The sequence below is a fragment of the Mercenaria mercenaria genome, chromosome 2 (assembly GCF_021730395.1).
Source record: "Mercenaria mercenaria strain notata chromosome 2, MADL_Memer_1, whole genome shotgun sequence".
NCBI classification, from domain to species: Eukaryota; Metazoa; Mollusca; class Bivalvia; order Venerida; family Veneridae; genus Mercenaria; species Mercenaria mercenaria.
The window spans coordinates 36,955,484-36,968,910 of record NC_069362.1 but is presented as its reverse complement, the minus strand read 5'-3'; the positions used below and the strand labels follow the sequence as shown (position 1 = coordinate 36,968,910).

Below are 13,427 nucleotides of genomic sequence, written 5' to 3'. Positions count from 1 at the left end.
TAAAGATATCGTCTGAAATCAGACAAGTTCAAATGTGATGTTAGGGGTAAAAGGTCATTTTCAAGTATAAGGATGAAAAAATAGCTCTTTAACTTTTATCTATGTTAATAATATCATGTCGATATTAGTCAATGATATCAGTTCATTTTAATGTATGGATGTTAGGCTATGTCTGGTATGCATATATAATTTTAAAACATTCAAGGTCAACCATAATATCAAAGGTCAAAGGTCAAAACAGTGAGTAAAATGTTGCAATAATATCACCTATTTGTAATATTTTTTATTGTTTAAAAGTAATTGGTTTGTCATTTTAGTAACTGATCGTTGTTCATTTTACTGTTTATATGTCAGACGATGTCATGGAAGCGAAAGTAAGTCAAGGTCAAACCTGGTATTAAAGGTCAGGGGTCATTTTTGTGTAAAAGATCAAAATGTATCGTACTTACTCATTACTTTGTTCAAAAATAGCTTGTTGTTATAATTCACTGTTACAAATTTACTTTAATGTATACATGTCAAGCAAGGTCAGCAATGTTGGTCTTATCCCAGTAAGTCAAAGTCAAACCTATTATCAAAGGTCAAGGGTGAAATTTGTGTGAAATCCGCAAAAACACCATTTTTTGCAATGATTTTTCTTTATTGTTTTAGGGTATTTTTGACAAAACTAGTAACTGATCATTATTCATTTTAAAGTATATATAACAGATGCTATGATTCTTCTTTAATAATGGAAAATTAGTCAATGTCAAACCTGACATTAAATGTCAAAGGAGCGGGTCTTCAAGAAACTTGCCATTATGAAAAAATGGCTGGAACAAGTTGGGGAGCAAATGAAAAGATCTTACGGCAAGTCTACACAGGCACCGTACGGCTCATAGCAAAGTATGCATCCACCTTATGGGTAACTGCTTCCAAAACTAGTAAAGATAAACTGGACAAGGTTCAAAATTCAGGTCTGAGGATAATTCTCGGAGCAATGAAAACAACTCCAATAAAAGAAGTGGAAAAGACAACCAACCTTGAGCCATTAGAGACAATACGAGATTACAAAGCCCTTGTCTAGGCAGAGAAGGCAAAGAGATTACCATCATATCCACTCCACTCAAAACCCAAGAGCAGAACCAAGAACAGACTGAAACCTGCAAAATGGGAAAGCAGCAGCACTGGACACAGAGGCAGAGCAACTTGTGCCTGCCCGATTTATGTGTTCCTAGACAATGTGCTCCCAAAATCAGATTGGAGGTGCCAGGAGTAGAAGAAAAGGAAAAACATCAGGTTCACCAACAATCACTTACGCTAGAAATGATCAATGACCGCTATCAAGCACACTCTTGGATCCAATATACCAACGGATCAGTGGAAAAAGCAGGCAGTTCAGAATGGTGAGAGTGGTGCCTGCATCAATTTCCAGACAGCTCCACTCTCACACTCTCTCATCAAGTCGGCAAGAGATGCTTCAACTTCAGAGCCGAGATGCAAGCACTCACATTGGCCACACTACAGCTGTATGAACGAGGAGAAAAGGGACAAAATATTGTTTTCCTAACAGACTTCAAGTCAGCTCTTTAGGCTTTCTCAGCAGGACCATCAGACATCTTAACGAGACAGCTCTGGAAAACATCAATCTCCTGTCTGAGAAGAACAATGTAGTATTTCAATGGATTCCTGCACATGTGGGCATAGCCGGAAATAAAGCTGCGGACAAACTTGCAAAGGAAGCAACCAAGCAAATACACCCCCAACCTCCAACTTCATACAGAGAAGCTCAGACTCTACTGAAGAACAGTTTTGCGTCAAACTGAAAGAACATAAATGGAGGCTAATTGCCCATCATGACAGTCTACACAAGCTAATCAGACACAGCCAAAGAAAACTATCCTCCGTCTGCACACTGGACACTGTAGCCTGAGAAAACATATGAAGAAGCTGGGTGTTGCAGAGTCAGTGCGGATCAGAGGAACAAACACCATTCCACAACCTGCAGAGCTGTTCCTATCTAGAAGAAGGGAGAAAGTTTTGCCCACAGACAACCCATTTGAGACCAAGCTGTGGGGAGATGCCAGCGACCTGCAGAATATTGTGCAGTTCATTGCGGCATCTAATCTTAAGATATGAAACGGCGATAAGAAGATGGAACGCAGTAAGTAAGTAAGTAAGTTAGTAAGTAAAGGTTAACATTAAAATGAATTAACATCAAGTTATAAGACAAGATATTGTTGAACAAAGAAATTAAATTACAGTGCTATCCCGAAAATGAATTTTAACCTTTAACATCAAGGTTGGTCTAGACTTATGTCTGATGTCATCTTCATTGTTGACATAGACCCATATATATATATGAAACTTCAAGGAATAACTATAAGATACTAATAATGACAAAATACCTTTAAGCAATGAAAAGTATTGCAAAACTATTATTTTTGCGATCTTTCACACAAATTTGACCTTTTACCTTTGATATATGCTTTACCAATCACTGTTTTTGAAATTAGATCTGCATTGCTGACATTGCCTTACAAATATACATAAGAAACATTTATTTTCAATGAAAAAAATGACAAGATAACTTTTAGCGAAGAAAAAATTGAATATGCTGTATTTTGAATTTTTTACATGAAAATGACCCTTGACCTTAAATGTCAGGTTTGATCTTGACTATTATTTCATTATTATTTCAAATTGTCTGTTATAGATACTTTAAATGAATAATGATTAGTTTTACTTCTAGTGACACAAATACCTTAAAACAATAAAGAAAAATCATTGCAAAAATGCTGTTATTTTGCGAATTCTTACACAAATTTGACCTTTGACCTTTGATAATAGGTTTGTCTTTGACTTATTGGGATAAGACCGTCATTGCTGACCTTGCTTTACATTTATACATTAAAGTAAATTTCTAACAGTGAATTATAACAACAAGCTATTTTTGAACAAAGTAATAAGTAAGTACGATACATTTTGATCTTTTACACAAAAATGACCCCTGATCTTTAATACCAGGTCTGACCTTGACTTATTTTCGCTTCCATGACATCGTCTGACATATAAACAGTGAAAGGAACAACGATCAATTACTAGAATAACAAACCAATTACTTTTAAACAATAAAGATTATTACATATAGGTGATTTTATTGGAACATTTTACTCACTGTTTTGACCTTTGACCTTTGATCTTATGGTTGACCTTGAATGTTTTGAAATTATATGTGCATACCAGACATCGCCTAACATTTATACATTAAAATAAAATGATATCATTGACTAATATCGACATGATATTATTAACAAAGATAAAAGTTAAAGAGCTATTTATTTTCATTCTTTTACTTGAAAATGACATTTGACCCTTAATATAAGATTTGAATTTGTCTGATTTCAGACGATATCTTTATTACTGACATTGTGGGACATATATACATTAAAATAAATCACGAGCAATTTCTTATATTGATTAAAAATTATCTGTTATATTTCAAACAAGAAGCTATTCATGCGTTTTTTCACACAATTTTAAACTTTGAACTTTGAAATTAGCTTACCCCTTGGCAGTTTTGGGGTAACATCTGCACTGCTGACTTTGCCTGACTTACAAATATTAAAACGAAATAACTTCAACGACTAATAATGTGAAGACACATTAAACAGATTAGAAAAAGTAAAGGTAACATTTTTCACATTTTTGCTATGAAAATGAACTTTGAGCTTCCATTATCAGGGTTGACCTTGACCTTTTGCAGTGATATTTTTATTTCTGATTTTGGCTGATATATACACATTATATAAATGGAGATGAGTGACTTATGATAACAAACCATTTTTTAAGAATACAAATAAACTTCAAATGTGCCAATTTTTGTGATTTTTAAATAAATTTGACTTTTGACCTTGAATATCCAGTTTGCCCTTCATTCCTTTTTGATGAATTTCTTATTGCTGACATTGTTTGACATATATACATTTACTGACAATCAAATAGTTACTGTAATTAAACACTGAAAAAACTGGTAGACGTAAATGTTACCCTCACCACCCCCCTCCCCCAATATTTTTGCAAGTGAGTTTTACCTCCCCTATCACAAACATAAGTGAACAAAATATAGATAGGCACGGCTTTGACACTTAAGAAATGGGTTTTCATGGAGGATATGAAAAATTGTTTCCAAAAAAGTATAAACTTCTTTTGGCCTCAATTGTTGCAATAAAAGTCCGTGAGCTCTCGGACCAATATTACAATACACCTTCTTTAATTCCACATTGATGTAAGTAGTATTTAGCCGCATTTCATAATGAGCGTTTGAAGAGTAGAATGTCATTAACATAGCATAACGTGATCTACTGAAATTGGCACTGTTTCTATGCGCAAAAACTGAATGCTGGGGAGGTAAATATGACACCTGCTGTAAGCTCACCTGAAAACAAATTGTTTCAACCACTCCAGATGTGTACGACCCACACTAGAAATGAAATTTTTACCTTGACATCATGTAGAGCTCGAAAAGACAAAAATCATATTTATTTACGTTACAATCTTTTTGGTCGCGACAGGTAAAGGGAGGTAATTCTTTTTACAAGTGTGCATTTCAGTTGGATTTCTGCTGAAAACATAATTCCTTGGACAAAGTATGATGATCAAATTAATCTTTTGCTCAGTCCATTATACTAAAATTAGATTAACCATATTTACATGTATATGTTTAAGGGGAACGGTGGTCTAGTGGTGTCGGCCGCTCAATCCAGGGATCGTGAGTTCGAATCTCACTAGTGTCACGACCATGACTTCTCATATGACACCAGTACTGGGTTTTCCAGGAAGCGGACTCGAGAGTGGTTCAAATAAGCTTAAAGCTTTCATCACAATCGAGCTAAAATAAATTAGTATAAACTAAATGTATAATATTGATGAAGACTATTTCAGACAGTAACATACCTGTTAGCTTTCAAAGTTATTGGTAATACCCAGCGCATTCATTGCCCGTTGGTACTTAGAATTGTTTGTGTTTTGTTAGGTTTAGAGTCATACCGTCATAATGTAGGTCACATGGCGACATTTCCAGCTTGGTCATACCGACATAATGTAGGTCACATGGCGACATTTCCAGCTTGGTCATACAGACATAATGTAGGTCACATGGCGACATTTCCAGCTTGGTCATACCGACATAATGTAGGTCACATGGCGACATTTACAGCTTTGTGGAGGAAAACTAAAGGTCCCTCTCTACAGTTTCAGGCTAATGGGCGGATGCGATAGTAGTCACAGGCGACATCCAGCTGCATACACAAATGAGGCATCGTTTACAGTTGGAGGAACTAAGCTCACTCAGTGGCGACGGTAATAAGATTCATTCAGTCATCTCATCACATGAAGAATTTTACATCTTTAGTAAAGTGGTTAGAGGCAAGTGATTCGAAGTGAGCGGCCTTAACCACTCGTCCACGAAGGCCCCTACATTGGGTCTAACTATGCCGTTAAATATTAAAATTTGCATTACGTCTATTAACAGTCATCTTTTATTTAAAAAAAAAACAAACCTTCAGTACATTTATTTATCAGTTCAAAATATGAACTGATCCATTATTTATATACAACGTGAAAAGGATATTTAGAATGTATTAATTTATGGTGGCATATTTCTGCATTCACTTAAGCAGATAGTTTTCGCGAAAAGTTTTAGTGATTAATGATTTCAAGCACGTAACTACCCTGACTGTGTTATAAATGAGGCATTAAAGAAGGCCTCTTCTCTATCAATGAAAGCTGCTCTTAATTCATGCAGTACCTAAAATACGGATAAAGTCATTCCTTTTGTATGTACCTACTATCCATCTTTGCCTAATTGGTAAAATAATAAACCAATATTGGAATCTTCTAAAGTATTCTCAGCAAGAGAGTGTTAGACAATTATATGACTATAAACCTATTGTTGCTTACAAAAGACCCAAGAATATTCAAGATATTTTAGTTCATTCTAGGCTGAGCAAGAAAGACATAAATGGTAGTGTAATTAAAGTTTATAGACGTCGCTGTACACACTGTTTAAATATTAATGAAGATAATTCATTTTCTAGTTCCACCAATTCATCTTGTTATAATGTTAGACATGATCTGTCATGCAGTTCAACTGATGTTATTTACATAATAACATGTAATAAATGTTTGAAACAGTATGTTGGACAAACGCACCAGCAATGTTCACAAAGAATGAATAGTCATAGATTTAGTATCAATCATTATCCAGAAACTGCTACTAATGTTTCTGAACATTTTAATTCTCAAGAACATACTATCCAGGATTTCTCTTTAATGCCCATTGATAAAATAACTAATCCTTGGAAAAGGCTTTTAAAAGAGACTTCCTGGATGTATCGTTTGGGCACTGTGACTCCACAAGGAATGAATTCAAAAATTCTGTATTAATGCCTTTCTGAAATACTTGTTATATACGTATATATTATTACTGTGTATGTATTCCATAATCAGTTTTTACTGGTGCCTTTCCTTAACCATTGCACTTATACTGCATTTTTTCACCAGTATTTATGTATCATACTATGATCCTGTTTATGATTTTTACGTCAAACTCTTTGTTTAATTTTGACGTTGCCGTCATCAACGTCGTTTGACGTTGACGTCACTTCCTTTGTTATGTTTATTTTGAACCCTAAAGAAGGCTAATGCAACCGAAACGTTGGTTAAAAATAAAGTGACTTGTTTTAAAAAGTTTTTTGTAGTTTTGACTACTTTTAATACTTATATACAGTTTGAGTGAAAATTTGAAAACTTTTCACGAAAAGAATCTCTTGTTCTAAGTGGGAAAAAAAAATCCCGATAGTGCCAGCTACTGATACAGAATGAACGAAAATAATAAAGGGAGTTAAAAAATACCTTGATTTTGTAACCCATCTGAATGTTATAATTAAATATCTGAATGACTGAGAATAATTATACAATTCTTGTGTCTGCATGGCAACGTCTCAGCCCGTGATAGAGCTGCTGCAGCAACGTCTTAGTCTCGGCGCTCTGCTGTACAGACAGACGCAGCCTTTGCTCAGCCTACGTGATCGCCGCCGTTTTCTTTTGCATTATTCTCCTGGTTATCCACTGGTAGGTCTTGCACTTCAAGCTGTCCATTCTACTAAGATCACTTTTATAAAACTATAAAAACTCTAAAGCAAGCATAAAGAACCATACAAGCATATTTTAATTGCCTTTGCAGAACGAGAAACAACAAAAACACCACTAAGGACCCAACGAAACAGGCCAAAAGAAAATTGTCAAAGCTGTTCAGTTTCGATGGGTCTTGAGACCTGCTCATTATGGAATCTTCCACCTGTTCCGTCGTAAACAGTCAAAACAGGAGAAATGTAGTCTAACTGTAAAAGGACTGAACACTAAACATGCATATTGTCTCAAAATAGTCAGGTCATACCCTCTCTTCATAGAACTATTTTAATTACCAACAGACAACAGTAAAATCTTAATGTGAATAACAACAATATCTTTATCTTAATATAAGGGTGCTTCAAGATTGGGAGCTCCTACGTTAGTGACTTTCTCGTGATTATTCCGAACTATTTCTATTAAAATCCATTATCATGTCTTTTGAATTCCGACTCATCCAATAATTACAGGTAAACGAATATGATGTTAATTTCCTTGAAATATGAAATACATCAAGACTGACCATTCAGTTACCATTTTCCTATTTGCGGATTTTCATTTCATCAATGTTAATATAATTCGCCTTTGATTCGTTTTGAGAATAGAAATGTAATTATCATATTTAATCCATGACTATCATTCTATTTTTTCTCAAATGGTAAACATGCCTTTGTACAGAATAAATATAATTTCTATAAGAAGATCTATAAGAAGCAAAGAACAAAACAAAGCAAATTAATTGGAGAGTCGAATGAAAGAAAATGTGACTATCTTAATGTGGTAAACCCGTAACGACAATCAGCATTTTACGTGCGATTTCGGCAACCATCTGATTATTTTTTCATAATAACCGGAGAATGCCGGAGAATACCGAAAACGCAAACGGGGAATACGTAATCGGCCGGAGTTTTCCGATTGTCATTAACGCTTAGCCTTACATTTGGAGGAAAAAATCGAACAACACCAAATCATAGAAAGAAAGGGTTGTTTAAAATGAAAATTGGACAGCATATAAAACATTTATATTACTCTACGAAACCATTGTCAGTATACTGATATATACATTGAATTTCGGAAAATGGTTGCATAAAGGGGCCACAGTTTTGGACAGTTCAACGCTTCTAAAAACTCATCATTTTCAAAGAACTGTTACATTACTTCTTTTTGATGCATTTGCAATAATGTTCCAGTGCTGAAATTTCACATAACTAGGTGGAACGAAGTTTTCAGCAGTTCTTTATTTCTATTTCTTTACAAATGAGGCAACTTTTTCAGAATATTTTAAGTATCCATCGTACGTGACAGTACGGCAGAATCAGGCAGATTGTTGGTAAAGATGTTGTTCGTTTATCAAATATTTTTGTGTTTTGATGATATACTGCTAAACCTTAAGAAAAGGTAAAATCTCTGAAAGGTCTTTATAATCATGTATAAACTAGTTTACAAAGAGCTTATTGTCATTTTTTTTTCAGACTGTGATCGATGTACTGGTCAGAAAGGAAAGAGTAACGAAATAAGCGAAAGTTCTTTCGAATAGTTTGCTCGCATCGCCTAGATTTAACCCATCCTCATAGCAATAAAAAATTGATAGATATTCTACATTCTAAATTAATTTCATTTGAAACGCATATAATGCAAATTTAATGTCCGTGTCATAATCATGAGAGAAAAAATGGAATTGTATTACAGGAGGCTTTTATTGTTTCCAAGTGCTTCATTTAATTTCTTGCTTAGTACACAAATTAGTCATCTCATTTTATGATATTGATGCAGAGATTGCATAGACATTTCTATATTGCGGGCCTCTGTGGCCGTGTTTCGAATCACTTGCCCCCCCCCCCCCCCCCCCCCCCACACACACACACACACCGCAGTGGGCTCGACACTCTGCTTGGACTATACAATTCTTTCTTTTTCTTGTGGGGAAGCTATCCGGCTTATGGAAGGCCTGTGGTTCTACTCAGGTGCAAGCCCGTTTCTGCAGGAACGGCCAGAGGTGCGCCGGAAAGTCATCATATGACCATCCGTCGTGTCGGTGTGACTTAACCTTTAGCCTGCTTAATTTCTAAAATGGACTGGTCCATCATTCAATTTGGGCAGTACTATTTATTATTCAAAGAGGTGTTTACTGAATATTTTCTGACTGAATAGCGAACAGTAAGAAGATCCTTTGGACGCATAGTACGTTGCTCACTTGTTTGTGGTAGATTGCAGTCACGTATCTAAACTACATTTTTGGAAGTGACATGAGAGTCGTCCGTGATTTGACCCCGTTATATTATGACAAAATAAATGAAACTGGCCCAGTTTCGAAAACTCCTCACAAGTATCAATCGTGAAAACGGAACATTTGTGCATGCTTGAAGAATTGTGCACACTTCTTTGTTATTTCAAATATCACAGGTGCTTAATAATCAGACTAGCAGATTATGAAGGTTTCACAATAATAACCAGAACAGAACAGAACAGATATTTATTTACAGTAGACTTCAAGTTCATCGTCATACATACAAATACAAGCATACGTGAAAGATTAGAGAGTGTAAACAAGCATGATACATGTATATGCATACAAAATAAAATATATTATCTGCTGTTATATTTCACCGAGTCATTTAACTTAACTATTAACTTAACTTTTAGTGAAATAACTACAAATAGATCTATTATATTTCATTATTGATTACTCAATACAAAAAAAAAATATTAAAAACCTAAATGATCGTGGTATCGTTAATCTTGCCAATCAAAAGACCAAATAACAACTTTCTACAGTATTATATATAAGAAAACAATCAATCTGAGAGGTTTGCCTAAGCGAAACGGAGGGACGCAACATCGTTACAGTAGAAAATACATATGGCACATTAACTATAAAATAGAAAGTGTTTTATCAAAAGTCATTACATAAGTCATAAGAACTTCGGACAAAGTGAACATAATTCGTAAACAATAAATTAAAATTTAAAGTAATTCAAAATAATTAAAGTTCTTGAAGAACCCTTACCGAAACGAGCGTGTAAGGATTGCCTTCTTCCGTAAAAAACTGGCCCGCCACTGCCTACAAACGATAACCTTAAAATGATTGTTGCGTCTCTTTTGACGTTTGACGTTTGAGAGTTCATTTATAGATTCGAATGCCAATTAGGGCAAACAACATGAAATGCTTTGATTAATTAGATTAGAAACAATATCCATTATAACAATTCAAAATGTTTTCGAGAAATGCTGTTTTCAAGGGCAGATAACTCGTTTTTAATGCTGGTGGCCTATGACATTAATTGCGTATGTTTGTTTGATTGTCCTTCAATATTCAAAGTTTGAAAAAATTCTATTATTGGGGAAAATTTCGCCCATCGCATAAACAGGGAATCCTAGCATACGCCTATAATTTCATTTTGTAATTAGGTCTATATATTTCATTAAGTAATTTTCATTGAAATGCAAAGTATCGTTCATAATGCTTCAATAACAGAAAGTTCCGCCAGCTGTGTCAATGGATTCCTGGTGTCAGTGGCCACAGCTTAAAGTTTTATAGCAAAACATTATCGGTGCAATTACAGCAATACAGTGAAACAATATGAAAGTCAGTTGCTTATCTTCAACTGTGAATAAACGATCAATTTGTATACACGTGCAACTAAAACAAATAATAAATGTACCTAATGGTAGGTTTGAAACATCTGTGCTTGTCAACACCATTAGGGACTCTTACTACAGGGATCTTCTGACATATCTGGCAAACCTGCAGAAGGAGCATTATTAATGGTATTTTGCATTGAAAAGCCTTGAAGTTACATGTACTTGACATTACCAATGTAAGCAAAAACAAAATGAGATTAAAATCATTTTCTATCAGGTGGTAGCTGTTAAGCTTCATCCAGGTTGAAACTACTTGTATTATACATTGTTGGGTGAAATGTTTGACAAATATAAGGTGATGAATGACCTGATTAATAACCAGTTGATTGGCGGGCTCTCTTTGGTCGGCGTACGGGCATGTAACCCCCGGATAGAGGACCGAATTTACTAACATACTGTCCATGCACTGTACCAAAAACACTTCAAATTGAATTAGAACAGTTTGTATCCATATCTTAACAATCCAAAACAGGTTTTAACAAATCTAAACAAGTCACTTCACCAAAATATTTAAATCCTTTGTCCTGTTGAAAAAAAAAACCGGATTACCCACAATTCTCTACTGTAATATATGTATTAAACACAATCATTGGATTTTGATTAGTTTTGCCTTATTTTATATATTGTTTTGGATCTATAAGTAAGTCCAACAGGAAAAGCCATATTCAAAGAACGAAGCCGCCCACACACGCACACACGCACGCACAAACGGGCGCAGTAATAATAAAGAGACAACACAGAGAGACACTCTACAAAGTTAAGCTATGGAACAGAATTCATTTGAGACACTAGAGTCAATGTTACAATACCTTACATTGCTCGACTCTTCAATGAATGGCGTATTCATTATTTTAGCTTTCAAATATTTTATTAAATTCGTTTCTTAACAAAGTCCTATACACGCAATAAACTGTCTTAAATTCTTTTCTTTAAACGTTTTTGTATGTTAATTCTAAAACTAAAATTTTATTTAGTCTTTTCTCAACACATTTTGTATGCATCTTCTTTTATGTTCTTAGATTCTTTCTTTAAACCATTTTGTATACACCCAAAATTTTCTGAAATTTTCCTCAACACATTTTCTGTATACACAATTTCTAATTCTTTCCATACAATGTTTGATATGCACTTTCTAAACGTAAATGTTCTTACATTCTTTCCTTAACAAACTTTCTGCATGCACCTCGTAACATTTTCTGGAATTCGTTCCTGAACAATGATCCGGTCATAAAATACAGCAAGAAGTTGAAGCTGAAATTACACCACACTAAGGACCTCATCAGGATGTTTATCAGCTGATACTGTGCGAAGGTATGTTCGTTAACGTGTACGTTGTACCTGAGAAGTATGAAATACGTACCAAAAGGCACGGTTGTAAGGATAAATACGCCACACAGGACGAAGAATATCTTTGTACTGAAACCATTTCTACGCATTTGGTTGGCAATGTTACTTGTATTGCTACCCGCGTGTTGTCGTAGTGCTCGCCTACGCTTAATCACGGATATTCCGACAATTGCATTTCCAGTCACAATGAAGCATATTGGCACAACAGAATTAGTTAGGGTAAACATGATACTCCATGCAGTATTGAAGAACTCCATGTATTCACCTGGACGCTGGATGCATGCTTCAATGCTTTCAAATTTTGTTTCGTTCACCTCTGTCATGTTCACGTCTATCATATTCACCTCTGTCATGTTCACGTCTATCATGTTCACCTCTGTCATGTTCACCTTTGTCATGTTTACGTTTATTTCAATAATGGTCATACCATAAAGCAAGTGTCCAGTGTATAAGGCATTGACTATTACTACAGTCATTGAGGCAATCAGTGCGTTTCGAGGTGTCATCTTTGGCATTGCGTTCACTAGAAACAACGTTAGTAGTGTTCTTTCGACAGTCACTAGTACAATGAGCCAACAGGATATGCTGCCTGATGAATAGGCAAGCCATATAGATAGGCTACAGGTAACTGGTGAAAGGGTAGAAATATTAATACCAGAAAAAATTCTCACAATTTGAACAAGAGGTTCTGCACATAACATTGTAGTATCACTTACAGCCAGAAATATGAGGTAGACGCATATTGACCTCTTTCGAAGCTCCTTTCTTGACAAGACTGCTATGTTGAAAATGTTTCCTACGAATCCAACGCCAAGTAGAACGACGGGTATAATTCTCCACATCCAGTAAGCAATCGTACACTCAATATATCCTGCCTTGCCACAATTTTCATAAATAAGGTTATCATATGTCACGACAGGCATTTTGTCGTTACAGTCTCAGTGCATTATTTATATCTTCTGTCATCTCTTCGCAGGGCCTATGCGCAGCGGAAAATAATCTATTTGCCAATATACGAGGCCATTATATAGCACATTTCAGCGGTCAAATACTCGGAAATTGTTCGTTAAATGTGTTGGCAGCTACAAATGTATCAGCAGCAAGATTGCACTCAACAAAACGATGTTTTAACTTTAAAATTAAATCCTGAAACTATTCCCTTAGCTATTATGGTTGACCCTCATTTCATTATAATTATTGCTTTTGGACAAGGATATAAGTAATTTAACTCTCTGCCTCCATATTTTGTAATAAACTCCATCGTCTTG

The 13,427-nt window shown here is 35.1% G+C and overlaps 1 protein-coding gene across 1 annotated transcript; it reads right to left on the bottom strand.

Moving 5' to 3' along the window:
• Window positions 1-11,960: 11,960 nt before the first annotated feature.
• LOC123562115 (uncharacterized) lies at window positions 11,961-13,082 on the bottom strand. Its single transcript, XM_045354764.2, has one exon. It carries the CDS (start codon window positions 13,080-13,082, stop codon window positions 11,961-11,963), a length of 1,122 nt encoding a protein of 373 aa, XP_045210699.2.
• Between the last annotated feature and the right edge of the window lie 345 nt (window positions 13,083-13,427).

Bases quoted from the DNA above. Each gene is read 5' to 3' on its own strand.
- LOC123562115 (XM_045354764.2), bottom strand. From the start codon at position 13,082: ATGCCTGTCGTGACATATGATAACCTTATTTATGAAAATTGTGGCAAG.